The sequence below is a fragment of the Papaver somniferum genome, chromosome 9, assembly GCF_003573695.1.
Source record: "Papaver somniferum cultivar HN1 chromosome 9, ASM357369v1, whole genome shotgun sequence".
Classification (NCBI taxonomy): domain Eukaryota; kingdom Viridiplantae; phylum Streptophyta; class Magnoliopsida; order Ranunculales; family Papaveraceae; genus Papaver; species Papaver somniferum.
Genome location: NC_039366.1, coordinates 7,387,879 through 7,401,724, shown reverse-complemented (window position 1 = coordinate 7,401,724; position 13,846 = coordinate 7,387,879). Strand labels below are relative to the sequence as shown.

At 37.5% G+C, this 13,846-nt stretch overlaps 1 protein-coding gene across 1 annotated transcript; it reads left to right on the top strand.

The window, feature by feature from the left end:
• The first annotated feature begins 8,995 nt into the window (after positions 1–8,995).
• LOC113311273 lies at positions 8,996–12,795 on the top strand. Its single transcript, XM_026560113.1, has 4 exons — positions 8,996–9,231; positions 9,505–9,623; positions 10,298–10,760; positions 12,692–12,795. The coding sequence occupies exons 1-4, from the start codon at positions 9,060–9,062 to the stop codon at positions 12,793–12,795; spliced, it is 858 nt and encodes a 285-aa protein (XP_026415898.1). The 5' UTR covers positions 8,996–9,059.
• Positions 12,796–13,846: the final 1,051 nt, after the last annotated feature.

The window sequence follows — 13,846 nt, the reverse complement described above, 5'->3', positions numbered from 1 at the left end:
AATAAGTTTGGGGGTATTTGATAGACGCATTTATGTGTCTAATATAGCTCATTTGTATATATTGTTAGTACTCGATATTGTACTTATTTGGTTATTTTATGTATTTGTAGGTGTTTTTGGAAAATAATCTCTTGCGGCGAATTTGGCTAAAAATGTGGCATCTGGACCTCCGTTGATAACGTACCGGAAGCGCCTCAGAAGTGTACCGGAAGTATCCCAGAAATACCCCGGAGGAACCCCGAAAAAAGTGCGGAAAATGCCTCAGAGGACACTTGCTATACGGACCCTTGATTTTGGATAAGGGGTAACCTAATTACTAAGGGGTGACCTATTTCCAGGCAGCTGCTAAAGGGAGAACAGCACAGGATAAGGGCACCCACCTTCTTCACGTTTTGAATTAAAAAAATGGCGGGAAAATGCATGCAGCGTCTGGCAGATTTGAAGATCGAATTTTGGACGTGATTTTAGGAGATTCAATTGCTGTATTTGGTACGTATGGACTCTGCATGACTAAACAGGCCTGATACAATCAATTGGACCCAACCAATTGGGCTGGAATGGCCGGGAGAAGTAATCAAAGTTCAAACAGGACACGTACTTTCTGTTCAAGTTTCAAAGATTTGTGAGAGATATTTGGGAGAGTTTGACGCTGGAAATTAATGTATTTAGTCTTGTTCACGTCTTAAGAAGAGTTTGGTACCTATTTTATAGCTAACAGACGCGTACAAACACTGAAGAGGTGATTATTCTCTCAACAACGCCGAGAAGAAAAAGAAAAGAAAAAGTCGGATTCAGTAGAGATTTTTGGGGATTAAAAGACTATATAAGAGAGGGTTCAAGTCATAGAAAGGTTAGAAACCCTTAGGAGAGAATTGGGAGTAGAGGATAGACGAGAAGAAGAAGTTACAGGAGATATTGCTGCTGCTGCCATTGAAGATCCTGAAGAACACGAAGAACAGACTAACATAGTAAGTCGTTCTTTAGCAGTCTTAAATAACAATACCAGTGTCGTTGTTTTACAGCAGTAATGGTTTATCGTTTACAGCAGTCTTAAAAGCACTTACCCCTTTGTAACAGTGGCGCTGTAACACCATTTCAGCGTTGCAAATTTCTGTTTCATCTTATATTCAATAAAAACACCTATTTTAGCCATGAATTCATCTTGTGAGTGTGTCTTTGGGATGAGGAGATAAACCCATTAGCCGAGACGACAGAGGAAGCCATTGGTCCATATTGATTGGTATAATTCTAATTTTATTATTTATTTGCAATATTATTATTTGATTATTTGCATGGAATTGAATTTGAAATATTAGTTTTTATTGAATAGTTGTGAATTATTTTGATGAAGCATGCTGGGTTTTAAAAACTTTTGATGTTTTATACTTTGTGATTACAATTATTACTTCAAAAATATATTTGAGGCAAATATTAGAATTATTTTTAAAGATAGAATTGCATGAATATTATTTAGAATTTACTATTTAATTGGTCAATGGTGGAATCCTAGTCTTGGTATTTTCTCTAAAGGTTTGAACTATTTTATTTATTTGCTTTATTTTTATTAAATCTAAAAAAAAAGTTACCTTCACAAGTCCTAAAGAACCTTTTTACCACTACAACTACAATCACTATTTGAAAAATCATCAGTACCCAAGTAGCAGTCTTTTTCGCTTTTTCTGTGACCATAGGATAACAAAAGCCGAAGGCATGCAGAAACCAACTGATGTACCAACAAGTTCACGACCAGCTATCACAAGAGGGAGATCCCAAAAGTCGTCTCAAAAAAACCAAAGGAATGAAGCGGAGGACGGACAAAGGGAAATAACAAGAAGAACAGTTGCTAACAAATCACCCGCTCCTGCTGAAGAGATGGGGCAGACATCGGGAGCCCAACCAATCTACGACATGCCATTACCGGAGCACCCTACAACTACAAAGCCACCAGCGGACAACGCAGGGTTACCCAGAATCTTAGCTTCTACGGGAAGAGGTTTGGGAAACCTAACCCCAATTCAAGTAGATCCATACGCGCCAATTGTAGACGAAGGAGTGGAAAACTCTGAAGATCCAGCCGACAACACTCCTCAGGGAGGTGGAGCCCACAACGAAGACCAAATGGCGGCACAAATAGCAGCTTTGTTACTCCGTAACAAGGAATACGAATATGGAATGCACGAGATGGCCCAGGAGAACCAGAACCTTAAAGGTGTGTTAGACATACAAATCGAAGGTTCCCAAACTCACGCTCCGCAACGGAGACGTGAAAACGAAGCTATCTCAGGAAGACGAAGGGTGGATCTCAACCCACCAAAGACGAATCAAACTAAGGGAGAAAGGAGAGCGCACCATTATCTAGACGAAATGGATTCAACATACAAACCCTCTCAGACCTACTACGACGAATCATTTTCCAAAGATGTTCACAACGTGAACATGGGCATGGAATAAATGGAGAAAATGCGTAAGGAGATCCAAGGATTAAAAATTGGCCACGCAGGCGCAAGACTAGAAGAAGTGCTACAAGAGGCAACCACGTCCCCACTATCTTTTCGCATTTTGAGGGAATTCATCCTGTGAAATTCCCGGTACCTACGTTCCAAGCATACAAAGGTACCTCAGATCCCGCAGCCCACCTTCAAAATATGATAACAACTTTCGAAAGGGAAATTTTTGTCTTTTTTCGCTGTCATTTGGTACGAAACTTTCTTTGAACATCACTATCCACAAGACCACTCTCACAGACGCCTCTCTTGGTTTGCATTATCAATACAACATATTTGGTGACTTCCCTATTGATCGTAATGAAGTGTTTTGCCAACCCTTTTGCATCACGACTAGAGAGGTTCATGGTTTGTTCTTCAAATTTGAAAAATATGTTATCCCACATGGTCGTACCATGTTGTTGTGAACCATTAATACAATCTTAGGTAAAAAAAAACATACTACAAGAAATGCATTCATCTTATGTGAGGTTGTATTTTGCACCCCGTACTTTGGTTTTTTTACCTTTTCCTTAACATTCAGATCCTAAATCCATCCTACAAGAAATTAAGAAGTGTAGAGAAGGTGTTTGTTTTATATTTGAAGAAGATTGAGATATTGAGAGATTCTAGGGAGATTTAGAAATTCTGTTGTGAGTTGAAATGAGTTTGAAATTGGGTATCTGTAGATGGGGAAAATTATAGCCGTTGGATGAGGAACTGTTGAGCGATGATTAAGTCAGCGAGTGACATAGAGACCGTTGTTCGCGATGGTTTGTTCACTGAGCGATGAAAACTCTATCACTCACTTGAATGTCGGTCGTGTATGTCTATATGTTATATTTGACATATAGTCAGATATGTTTGGCACTTTATAGCATACCTATAATGGATGCTAATGGATGCTAAATCAACTGTTTCACATGTGCATGGAAATAGGCATTAAGATGAGAAAAATACCACTCTATATGTGTATGCGTGGTTAGTGCATCCTGATTAAAAGATCCCATTTAAATTTAAAAAATTGGGCCATTCATCATAATGGCATCAAATGATATCCAGAATAAATATTGGCATCTATTTCAATTTCATATTTAAATATCAAAGATCACATGTGAGTACGAACTAAAACACCAAAGTTGTCCAAATAGCTGAGTTTGATCGGTAATTTTTGTTTTACCTTAAACACCAATCTGATGATAATTAAGTGGGGTGGGGGGTGGGGGTGGTGTTCGGGGGTTCCTGTAAAAACTTTCTGACGCTAAAGGCATCTAAAGTTTTTCACATGAATTTGTGTACAGACCATTTAGGGTCGTAAATCCCTGTATTTATAGGTTTCAAATTAGAGTTTAAATCTAATTTTTAGATAAGAATGACTTGTGTTAATTTTCCCCGAAGGTATCCGGAAAGTTCCAGAAATTTTTCCTGACTGGATTGGCCATCAAGTACCCTAGATACTTCTGGAACATTCCTCCATTCTTGGTGTATTTAGCTTGATAAAGGAGTATAAAAGACCAAGCCCAAGAAATGGTGAAGTTAGCTAAGCCCAATAGGCATGGCATATGAACTCAAGCCCAAGCAGTAGGGCATAAAATCCTGAAGGGTAAACTGAACTAGGCTGCAAAATCCGAGTACATGGGCTCGGCGCACTAGCTGGCTCACTCGGCTCGATTGGCTGGCAGGTTGGGTGATGTACCACAATGGACAATACCCCTTTTGAGAGTACTTCGGCAAGTAGAGTGGAAATAGAATAGAGCGGTGTCATTTTGGTTGCCAGATGTTCAACTAGTACAGCTAATAAGGCGTAAACATAGAACCTTGTAGGAAAACGGTGGTTTCCTAATTTAAGTTAAATTCTTAGTTTGAATATTAAGATGAGATATCTAAATTGACCATGGTTTCCTAGAATGAGTGGATTTTCTAATCCAAGAAGGGCAAGACTTGAGAACTAAGTTTGTGACTCCTCTATAAGGAGGTCTAAACTAAGTGTTTTAGTCATGGAATCCTCAAGGAAATTCTCCTTAGAGATGTGAGGAATTCATCCCACCATTAAGAGTGGATATGTGAGAGACCTAATGGTGGAAGTATTACATTATTATGGTGCTTGTGGAATACTTATTGACATTGGAAGATATGTTTTTATGGAGTATTCGTATGGGGATGTTGGTAACACATCTTGTTGAGGAGAAGATCATCTTGGCGGTGCTGGATTAGATCATTGGTGTTGAGCTAAAGGTGTCCATAGTAATCTATATTAGGGTATGCAGAGAAGATCATCTCGTGTGGCAGATAATATGGTAAACATTATCTCGTATGGGTGAAGACACTACTTTGGATTTACAGAGTGTTTGTGAGAGTTCTTGTGTTCGGTCACATCGTGGTGAGTATATTAATTGATTGTTCAAATTTTGTGTAATTTTCAATTGGTGATTTCTATAATAAAGAAAAAGGTCGTAGGTGGTGGATGTATACAATATTACATACACTGCGTATATTGTTGAACCACGTTAATTCTGTGAGTACTTTAACTTCTTGTTGGTTTTGTTTCTGGCTTACATCTGTGTGCTTCTATTTCTTTTCTTCTTATCCTAGATCGTAGTGAGGTTCAGGGAGCAATCCGAGAGATCAAGTGTTTCTTGTTAGTTATTTTGTTTCCTAAGTATTAGCATGTAGATGGCTCTGAACCCCAAAAATTGGTATCAGAGATCTAGGTTGGATATAAGATTTGAAAATAGAAGTTTTGGATTTTCTGGTTCGTAGAAAAATTGAAGACAAAAGAATTGGTTTCATCAAGTATGTGAGGATTTGATGTTACAGCTTCCGAAGATTCAAAGTTTGATGTTTTTAAGTATATGTGTAGGATTTGATTTCATCAGTTTTGGATACAAAGCAAAGTAAAGCATACTTACGAAGGAATGGGATTATATTAGGTGATCTACATTCGATATGGTCAAGATGTATGGTCTTGATGTTTACGATGCTCTACATTAGAGATTTGACATTGACACTTATTAGAGCATAAACCCTATGCATGAATCCAAGTAAGTTTATTTATTCTCTATACTTAACTCAATATTCTTGTGAACTGTTTCAAAGACCTGCGTATATTGGTTTTCAATTAATCAGTGTTTTCTTGGCAAGACACAAGAAGACAAGAATATCGTAGTTGAGATACAAATATTGGTTTGTATGTTTGTGGAAGTAAAGGTGGAATATTAGCATGTCAAAGTCTCATTATTGTTTCATACCAAGGGAGACAATAAATTTGTAATCAATCGTCATCTATAAGATCATGTTGCTGATTTTCTTTAACCTGACTATGAAGAATACAAAGATGAATTCATACTTGTTCTTCCTTAGTTGTTTATTACAATAAGGATTTTGAGAAATCTCGAAAGAGGCTTTGTTTGGGAAATATTAATCATTGGAAAGGGTTTGATATGTTCCAGAAGTGAAGAGTTTGAATTTCAGTCTGAGTATTTGAAGCGTGTGGCTACAAATAGTTGCAGGACATGGATCGTTGGATGAGATGTGATATTGGTTGCGGTAGAGCTACGGATTCTTATTATTGTATAAGAAGAAGTTTGTCAACACAGTTCATAGGGTTTGTTAGTCTGTGTTGAAGTTTGACATTGTGGCGGAACATAATTGATTCTTATCGATGGCGTTCAGTCGAAGAGTTGTTTGATTGTACACCATTTAAAGTCGATCGGATCTAGTTGAAATGCAAGAAAGTTGGGGGAAACAGGTTGGTCTATTTGTGTTGCAAATACATTCCTACTTTGGTAAAGACCCGATATGAGGAATTTAAAAGATATCGTTTGGACACTTCAAGAGTTTAAAAAATAAAGTTACAATACTACGAAATATGTATGGTGGTGCGGCTATGTATGCTATCCCATACTACAAGGAGAAAAACAGTGCATGAATTTGAGTGGGCTACAATTTCGGCGTATTTTTCTGTCAACCTTTTATTATCCGTTGGGTATTCGATTTTCCGTTGGCTATTCGATTTCCTCGTGATCAGTGTGATACTTTATGTTTGAGAGAGCTACATTATAGCAATGATAATATTTGGGGTTTGCTCGTCTGCCACAGATTGATAATTTAGTGATAGAGCCTGTAGAGATGAAGGTAGAGATTTCTATTGAGAAATTTGGTTCAACAACGGTATAGTTTTCGTCAAGATAGTTTCTCTACGAAGCATGAGATGATAAACACAACGGCGTAAAAGGTTTCCAGCAGAAACCAGGTATCGACTACAATGAGATATTTTCTCCAGTTGTGAAGATGACTACTATTCGAGTAGTGTTAAGTCTAGTGGCTTCTGAAGGTCTCTACCTTGAACAGTTGGATGTAAAGACATCTTTTCTTCACGGTGACCTAGATGAATAAATTTATATGAAGCATCCAAAAGGATTCATAGTAAAAGGCAAGTAAGAGATGGTATGCAAGCTAAATAAGAGTTTGTATGGTTTAAAACAAGCCCCGAGACAGTGTTACAAGAAGTTTGATAACTTCATGCATATTATTACTGTATGTGGATGATATGGTGGTATCCGGAACATCTCTACAAGAAGTTGAGAATTTGAAGAAACAATCAGCAAGTGAGTTTGCTATGAAAGATCTTGGTGAAGCAAAGCAGATTCTTGATATGAGGATCATAAGAGACAGAGCTAAGGGTGTACTTATGCTTAGTTAGGCTGAATATATTGAACCAGTATTGAAAAGGTTCAATATGGAGAATGCTAAACCAGTTAGTTCTCCACTTGAAAGTGAAATTCGTCTTTCAAGTATGCATTGTGCAAAGACAGATGAAGAAAAGGAGGACATGGCAAATGTACCATATTCTTCAGCTATCGGGAGTCTAATGTATGCTATGTTGTGCACGAGACCGGATATTGCACATGTAGTGGGAGTAGTGAGTATATATGCTAGCAACCCGGGAAAACAACATTGGGAAGCTGTGAAGTGGATTATTAGATATTTGATAGGTAACACAAACGTACCATTGTGTTATGGAAGAGGTGGTTCTATCTTGAGGGGTTATGTGGATGCAGACTTCGCAGGTGATGTAGATAAAAGGCGAAGTACGGCCGGTTATGTTTATACTATGGGGTCAACTGCAGTGAATTAGAACTCACGTTTACATAAGTTGGTAAAATTTTCTACTACGGAAGAGGAGTACGTAGCAGTGACAGAAGCGACCAAGGAAATGATTTGGTTACAAGGCTTATTAGCTGAGTTGGGAAAGGAACAAAATGATAGTGTTATGTATATTGACAGTCAAAGTGTCTATACATTTAGCCAAGAACTCAGCCTATCATGCTATGACGAAGCATATAGATATCCGTTACCATTTCATTCGGGATCTCTTAGAAGAAGGAGAGTTGAAGCTCGAGAAGATTCTTGGTTTGAAGAATCTGGCGGATATGTTTACCAAGAGAGTTACATCAGACAAGGTAAAGCTCTGCAAGGCTTTAGTTGGTCTCTCAGAATGAGGATCTGGGAGGGGAGCCGCACCGACAAGGAAGATGTTCAAGCACTGTCAGTCCAAAGTTGAAGAAAAGGAGAATTGAAGACACTAAATGAGTCTTCAAAGTGGGAGATTGTTAGTTATTGCAGACTAATTATAATTTCCTAAGTTAGCCGTGACTGTTTTAGGAAAGGGGTTTCCTAAAACAACTAGAATTCTTGGTGGCCAAGTTTGTAACTTATATAAATAGGTAATTAGGCCTTGTAGAATTGTGTGAAGAAAATTGTTTTTAGAGAGAAAAGAGAGTTCTTTCTTATATAGCTTTTAGGGTAAAATGTTAGGTTTTCATTGCGAGAGCATATTGGTGAGGAACAAGAGACAAGATTATCGTCTCGGGTAATTGTTGCGGTGTAACCAAGAGTTTGCTGGGATTCACACGACGTTGTAATCATTTTATTCATAGTGGATTTGATTTGGTGCGGCTCAAAATGGACGTAGACAATATATACACATTGTATGTATTGGTCGAACCATTATAAATCTTATGTCTTATGAGTTGATTTATCTTTCTCGTATTATCATTGTTGCTTGTGCTTGATTTACTTATTAATCACTATAATATCTCAAGATCCGTTATTCCGCGGTTGTCAGTGATTCCATAGAAAATCCTGCCACTTTTGTTGAGGAAGACAGTTTTCTTTTCTTTTGGTTTTGTTATTTATTTTTCTATTAATTTTTTTTTTGTTAAGATACGGAACAGAGCACAAAAGTTTCATCAAGATAACAGCATTGGGTTCTTTGCTTGGATGTTGGAACTTGGCAAGGATGATTCGGCTAGTGCGTGGGACCGTTCTCCCAGGGCATAAGTGGGATGTTATGGTTGACCCATACAATTCTCCAGTCAACCCAAATTGGCGGACATAGTTGGTTTGAATCAGCTTCGTGTGGGTAAAAATAGGCCGAGGACTACGGACTAAACAAAAAGAAACTGAACCTTTTCATTCCGTTTCTCGGCACAAAACCCTATCTCTCTCTCTTTATCTATCTTTCTCTTCTTTTGCCGCGATATATCCCTTCTCTTACTGAATATTAGGGTTTCAATGGCGAACGTTAATATGCTTCCAGAAGAGATGATGTTAAAAATCTTATCTCGTGTTCCAACTGAATCTGTTTTAGAGTGCAAATTGGTATCAAAACCATGGAGATATCTGGTGAAACTTCCATCCTTGTCTCAAATGCACTTGGATCATCATCTCAATGATTCTTCTGCTGGTAAGTTAACTTCTTATATTTTCATTTTTCTTGAACCAGGAGCGATTAAAGAATTGTATTACAGTGAGTATGATGAAAGTTGTCATGTGGCACCCTTTCATAGAAGAACTAGGATGAATTTAGGCCCTCCATTTGGTAATAATTATACTATTGTTGGATCATGCAACGGTTTGATTTGTTTCAGTAGAAGGGTTAGAAAAACATTTCGTGAATGGGATTATGGACCTGCTTACATCTGTAATCCAATAACAAGAGAGTATATTATCCTTCCAGATTTTGAAGGTGGATTCTACAGGTTGACTGGATTTGGTTATACTCCTTCGACCAATGAGCACAAGGTTGTTAGGATACGTGACTCCGGGGGAGACGACTCGAATGTTGGAATTGTTCAGGTATACCTTAGTAGCCAGGAGCGGGGACGGGGTCGGGAACGGGAACGTGGACAGAAACGAAAATCGTAAATTTTTGAAAAATTGAAATTCGCGGAACGAGTCAGGAACGCAAGTTACTTTTTAGTGGCAAATTTTTTATAGATATATTTCACTTAAGCGGAGTAGTTATTTTGTTAGTTTTCATGTTGGTATATAAATCAAGTTTTTACTGGGCGGGCTATATGTATAGTTTAAGATAAGCTCAGTTGGGCCTAATATATGCTAAGTTAGGCCCATAACTAACTCTTTTTTTTTTTTCTGGTGTTAAACCCTAGTTTTATACGAAATCTTCCTTCAGTCCTTTTCATATTCGGCCTCCCCTCCCACAACTTCTGCCTCTGATCTCTCAAAAGTAGGACGTTTTCTTTCTTCTTTTTTTCTCTTTAATCTATATCTTAATCTTTTATTTTTCCTTTCTTCTTCTTCCCTGACTTTAGTTTCCTCTGTTTTCTACTAACAAGTAATACTAACACAGAAAAAACTTGGAGAAATTGAGGGGTATTAAGTGACACTTGTTTGGAACGCGTTTCTCTCGTGTTTGGAGCGCGCTCCCATAACGATTTTCAGTCAGGAACGCAAATTCGCGGTTCTCACTGAGATTCATGATGGGTTTACACGTTCCTGGCTACTAAGAGGTATACAATCTTGGTAGTGGAAATGGATGGAGAAATGCAGGAACCATCGACATTGGGCAGTTGGAATGGGTTTGGTATGGTGTGTTTGTAAATGGAGCTCTCCATTGGGCGGATGAAAAAGGAACCGTCATTCTTGCTTTCAATTTGGCCGACGAAAAGTTTAGCCGACTTCCACCGCCACCACCACAGCCTGGCGTTCCATGTAATGCTGCCGAACTAAGGGTTTTAGATGGTTTTCTAAGTGTTACTTTTCATTATAATACTGACGCTGACATATTATTCTGGAAGAAGAATAAAGATAATAATGGCTTTAGCTGGAGTAAAGAGTTTAGTTTTGACATTAACGAATTGCGGCCGTTAGAGTTTACTAAGAGTGGTAGATTTCTGTGCTATAGGAATTTCGAAATTTATAGTTTCGATCCAAAAGTTTCATCTGCCAAAATGGATGTGAGTTTTGGCAAGTGTATTTTTCAAGCAATCCATCACAAACATACTTTAATTTGACATAAAGTGTTGGGAGAAATGGATACAAAAACAATGAAAACCTGTGACAAACAACAATGATGGACTGAACAAGCCGCAAACAAAATAAAAGATCGTTAGGTATGTGTAATGGTGGTCACCTTAATTGAAAATTTTAAGCATTTTTAGATTAGATAGCGCGTATTCTTTTCTTAATCTAATCAGTTGACAATATGTGCTGATATGGTATCATGTATGAATTGCTCTTTTATCTTTATATTATGTTTATTGCTTTCCTAATCTTAGGGCCTAATTTTTATGCACGCTTGGTTTGGTGATAACCATTGAGTTCAGATGCTACCTCACACACTGCCGATATTAGCATTTACGAAAAAGATTACATTCGTATATAGGATTTAGGCATCTTTTTTGTTAAAAAACTACTATCACCCGTAGTTATTTCTAGTTTTTCTTTGGTTATGGTCATGTTTGTGATGACTCGGTTAGCTTGGGTTAGCTTGCCCATAGCGTCCATGATGAGGTTCTTGACATTTTAGTGAGAGAGGCTCTTGAAATTCTTGACATTGCAGTGAGACTTTTGTTATGGTTTGTTGTTTCGTGTTTGGCATTACTTGTACTAAAGTTTCACACTTTTTTTTTATAAAATTCAATTCAGTTAAGATTCAGGTGACCTCTCTGCTGAGATTTTCTTTCATTTAAAGTGCGTTCTGTGTGGTAGATATTAATTCGTTGGCCAACAGAAAAATTATTGTACTTTTTTTTCTTTTGAAGTCAAAAGATTAAAATTTTATTGAAAAAGAAAAAGAGAATACAAGAGTAGCAGCGCTTAAGCGCAACGAGAGAAGGCTGAAAAGCAAACTCAAACACCAGCTGCAACAAAGCTAGCAGACCTAGCAAATTATTGTACTTGCTATACTGGTTAAATGGGGGCTTGGTGTTTTTAGGGTTTATCAAGATAGCTAGTAATCTACTTGGAGATCTCTCTCTCTCTCTATCCCCCCCCCCCCCCCCCTCATATTCTCTCATCAAACAAAATGATACCTTGCCGTCTTCTCCACCTCTCTGTCTCTGTAGTAGATCTACTACCATACATTATAATAATAGAGATAAATGAGATGTTGGTTTGCTATGAGTATCACAAACACCGTTAAATCATTCCTGACATAAAAACTTTTCCTCACAAAAATATTTCCCTGCTATTCATTCAAACCCAAAGACGTAGATGGTGATCTGATTCTGCAGGTATGCAGTGAGACAATCACGGGCCATGTTTGTCGATATCGTGCGGAAATTACATTGAGACCCAAATGCAAATTTATTGGATTCTCTTTCTTTTTCTTGGGTCGAAGAAAATGAGAAGCTCATTGAGCTGTAATGATTCAAACACCATAGGTACTTTCTATTTAGAACCCAAAACTTAGGCCATTCAAAATGGCATCTAATTCTATCCAAAATGAATATTGGCATCTATTTAAAAAAATAAAATAAACGACTATTGGCATCAAATGCTATCCAGAATGAATATTGGCATCAAATAATTCACGGTCCGCGAGTTATAACCCCAAAGGTGTCAATATCCATTCACAAAAAATCCATCAAAACAAAAGTAACACAAAAACCCCAAAAAACAAAAGTAACACAAGAACCCCAAAGAATTTGATGAAACCAATTTCGAAATTTGGGATTTTTGTACCAATTTTGAAAAATTTGGAGTTTTTGTATCAATTTTGTTTAAGACGGAGTTTTAATGGATCCCAACATTTGAACGGAGTTTTTGTACCACAAGTTTGGTCACCTTGGATTTTTAATTTTAAGTAAAGTGTGCTACTGTGTCATCATCTGAAAAATGAACTAATTAATGTCCTCATAGTTGCTTCCGGGGTCATATGGGTTTTGGTATTGTTTGAATAGGTCGACTTTATGCTTATGAGAAAGCTCACAGTTTGGATCCAACTGCGAGTGGACACGGTGTTCGCCAATTTAAGACTGCACTTCTAGAGCTTCTAGAAAAGTGAGAGTTCTTCTATTCTGTTATCACATTACTTCCACTTTTTGTACTTAAAAGTAGTATGCTAGAGTACCTACTATTCACACTTGGTCAGGTTACCAAAGTTTAATATATATAGAGACCGTGCATAGGAACCAGAATGTTAAATGGGATAGCAGCATATGTTTCAGCCATCTCGGTAGGTTTACCGGGACTTGTGTACTTCAGGATGCTATCAGTGCCTAATACCTCGCTGAAAAACACGTCAATTACCATCATTTAGAAATGTAGGTGTTGTGAGAAAAACAAACCTGCTCGATCGAATTAGAAACAGAAGAACAACGTTGCTGTTTCCACAAATGTACTCAATTTTTGGTACGTAAGCTCAATCAAGTATCAAACCGCTGTAGGAGTTAAACACCGCATATTATTAATAACCACGCGAAGTGAAGAATACAACATACGCGAGGAATATCGCACATAGAAAATTGAGACGTCACATCAGATGATATCAGCAAAGTCACGAGTAAAGTGTGAGGAGTTATGCGAAGATGTAAGATATGCGAAGATGAGCGATTGTATATGAGCGAATGTCGCACAGAGATCCCGAAAATAAAGGAATTCTTAGCTGTCATCCACTATGTAAACCCCTATATAAAGAAGAGAGTAGTTGTCTTGTAGAGGGTTGGAACATAAGTCTTGTAAGAGAGATTGTAAGAGAGAGAAAGTGAGTTTAGTCTACAAAAATGTTATTGTAAGTTTCCATCAACCTTGTAAATAATCTAAATATATTCAATCAATGAGTAAATTTCACATAATGATTACATAGAGAAACAATTAGGTAATTTGGAGTGTAGTTGTAAGAAATCTTACAACTACATTTTTGGCGCTAGAAAACAGCTCTGGATGATAAATCCTGATACCATATCATAAATCGAAAAAGAAAATAGTGAGATCAAAACATTTAGCAAATGGTAAGAATTGAATCTATTATGGAACAAGGAATGGCGACTAGGAGGAGTAACAGACTCGCTGAACGAAGAAGAATTACAAATCTTGAGCAAGAAGAAAAAGAAAGA

What these genes read in the sequence shown, in the direction of transcription:
- LOC113311273 (XM_026560113.1), top strand. Translation starts at nt 9,060, where the DNA reads ATGGCGAACGTTAATATGCTTCCAGAAGAGATGATGTTAAAAATCTTA. An exon ending in CGAATGTTGGAATTGTTCAG is followed by an intron (nt 9,624 to 10,297) that starts GTATACCTTAGT and finishes GGCTACTAAGAG; the next exon opens with GTATACAATCTTGGTAGTGG. An exon ending in GGATGTGAGTTTTGGCAAGT is followed by an intron (nt 10,761 to 12,691) that starts GTATTTTTCAAG and finishes TTGTTTGAATAG; the next exon opens with GTCGACTTTATGCTTATGAG.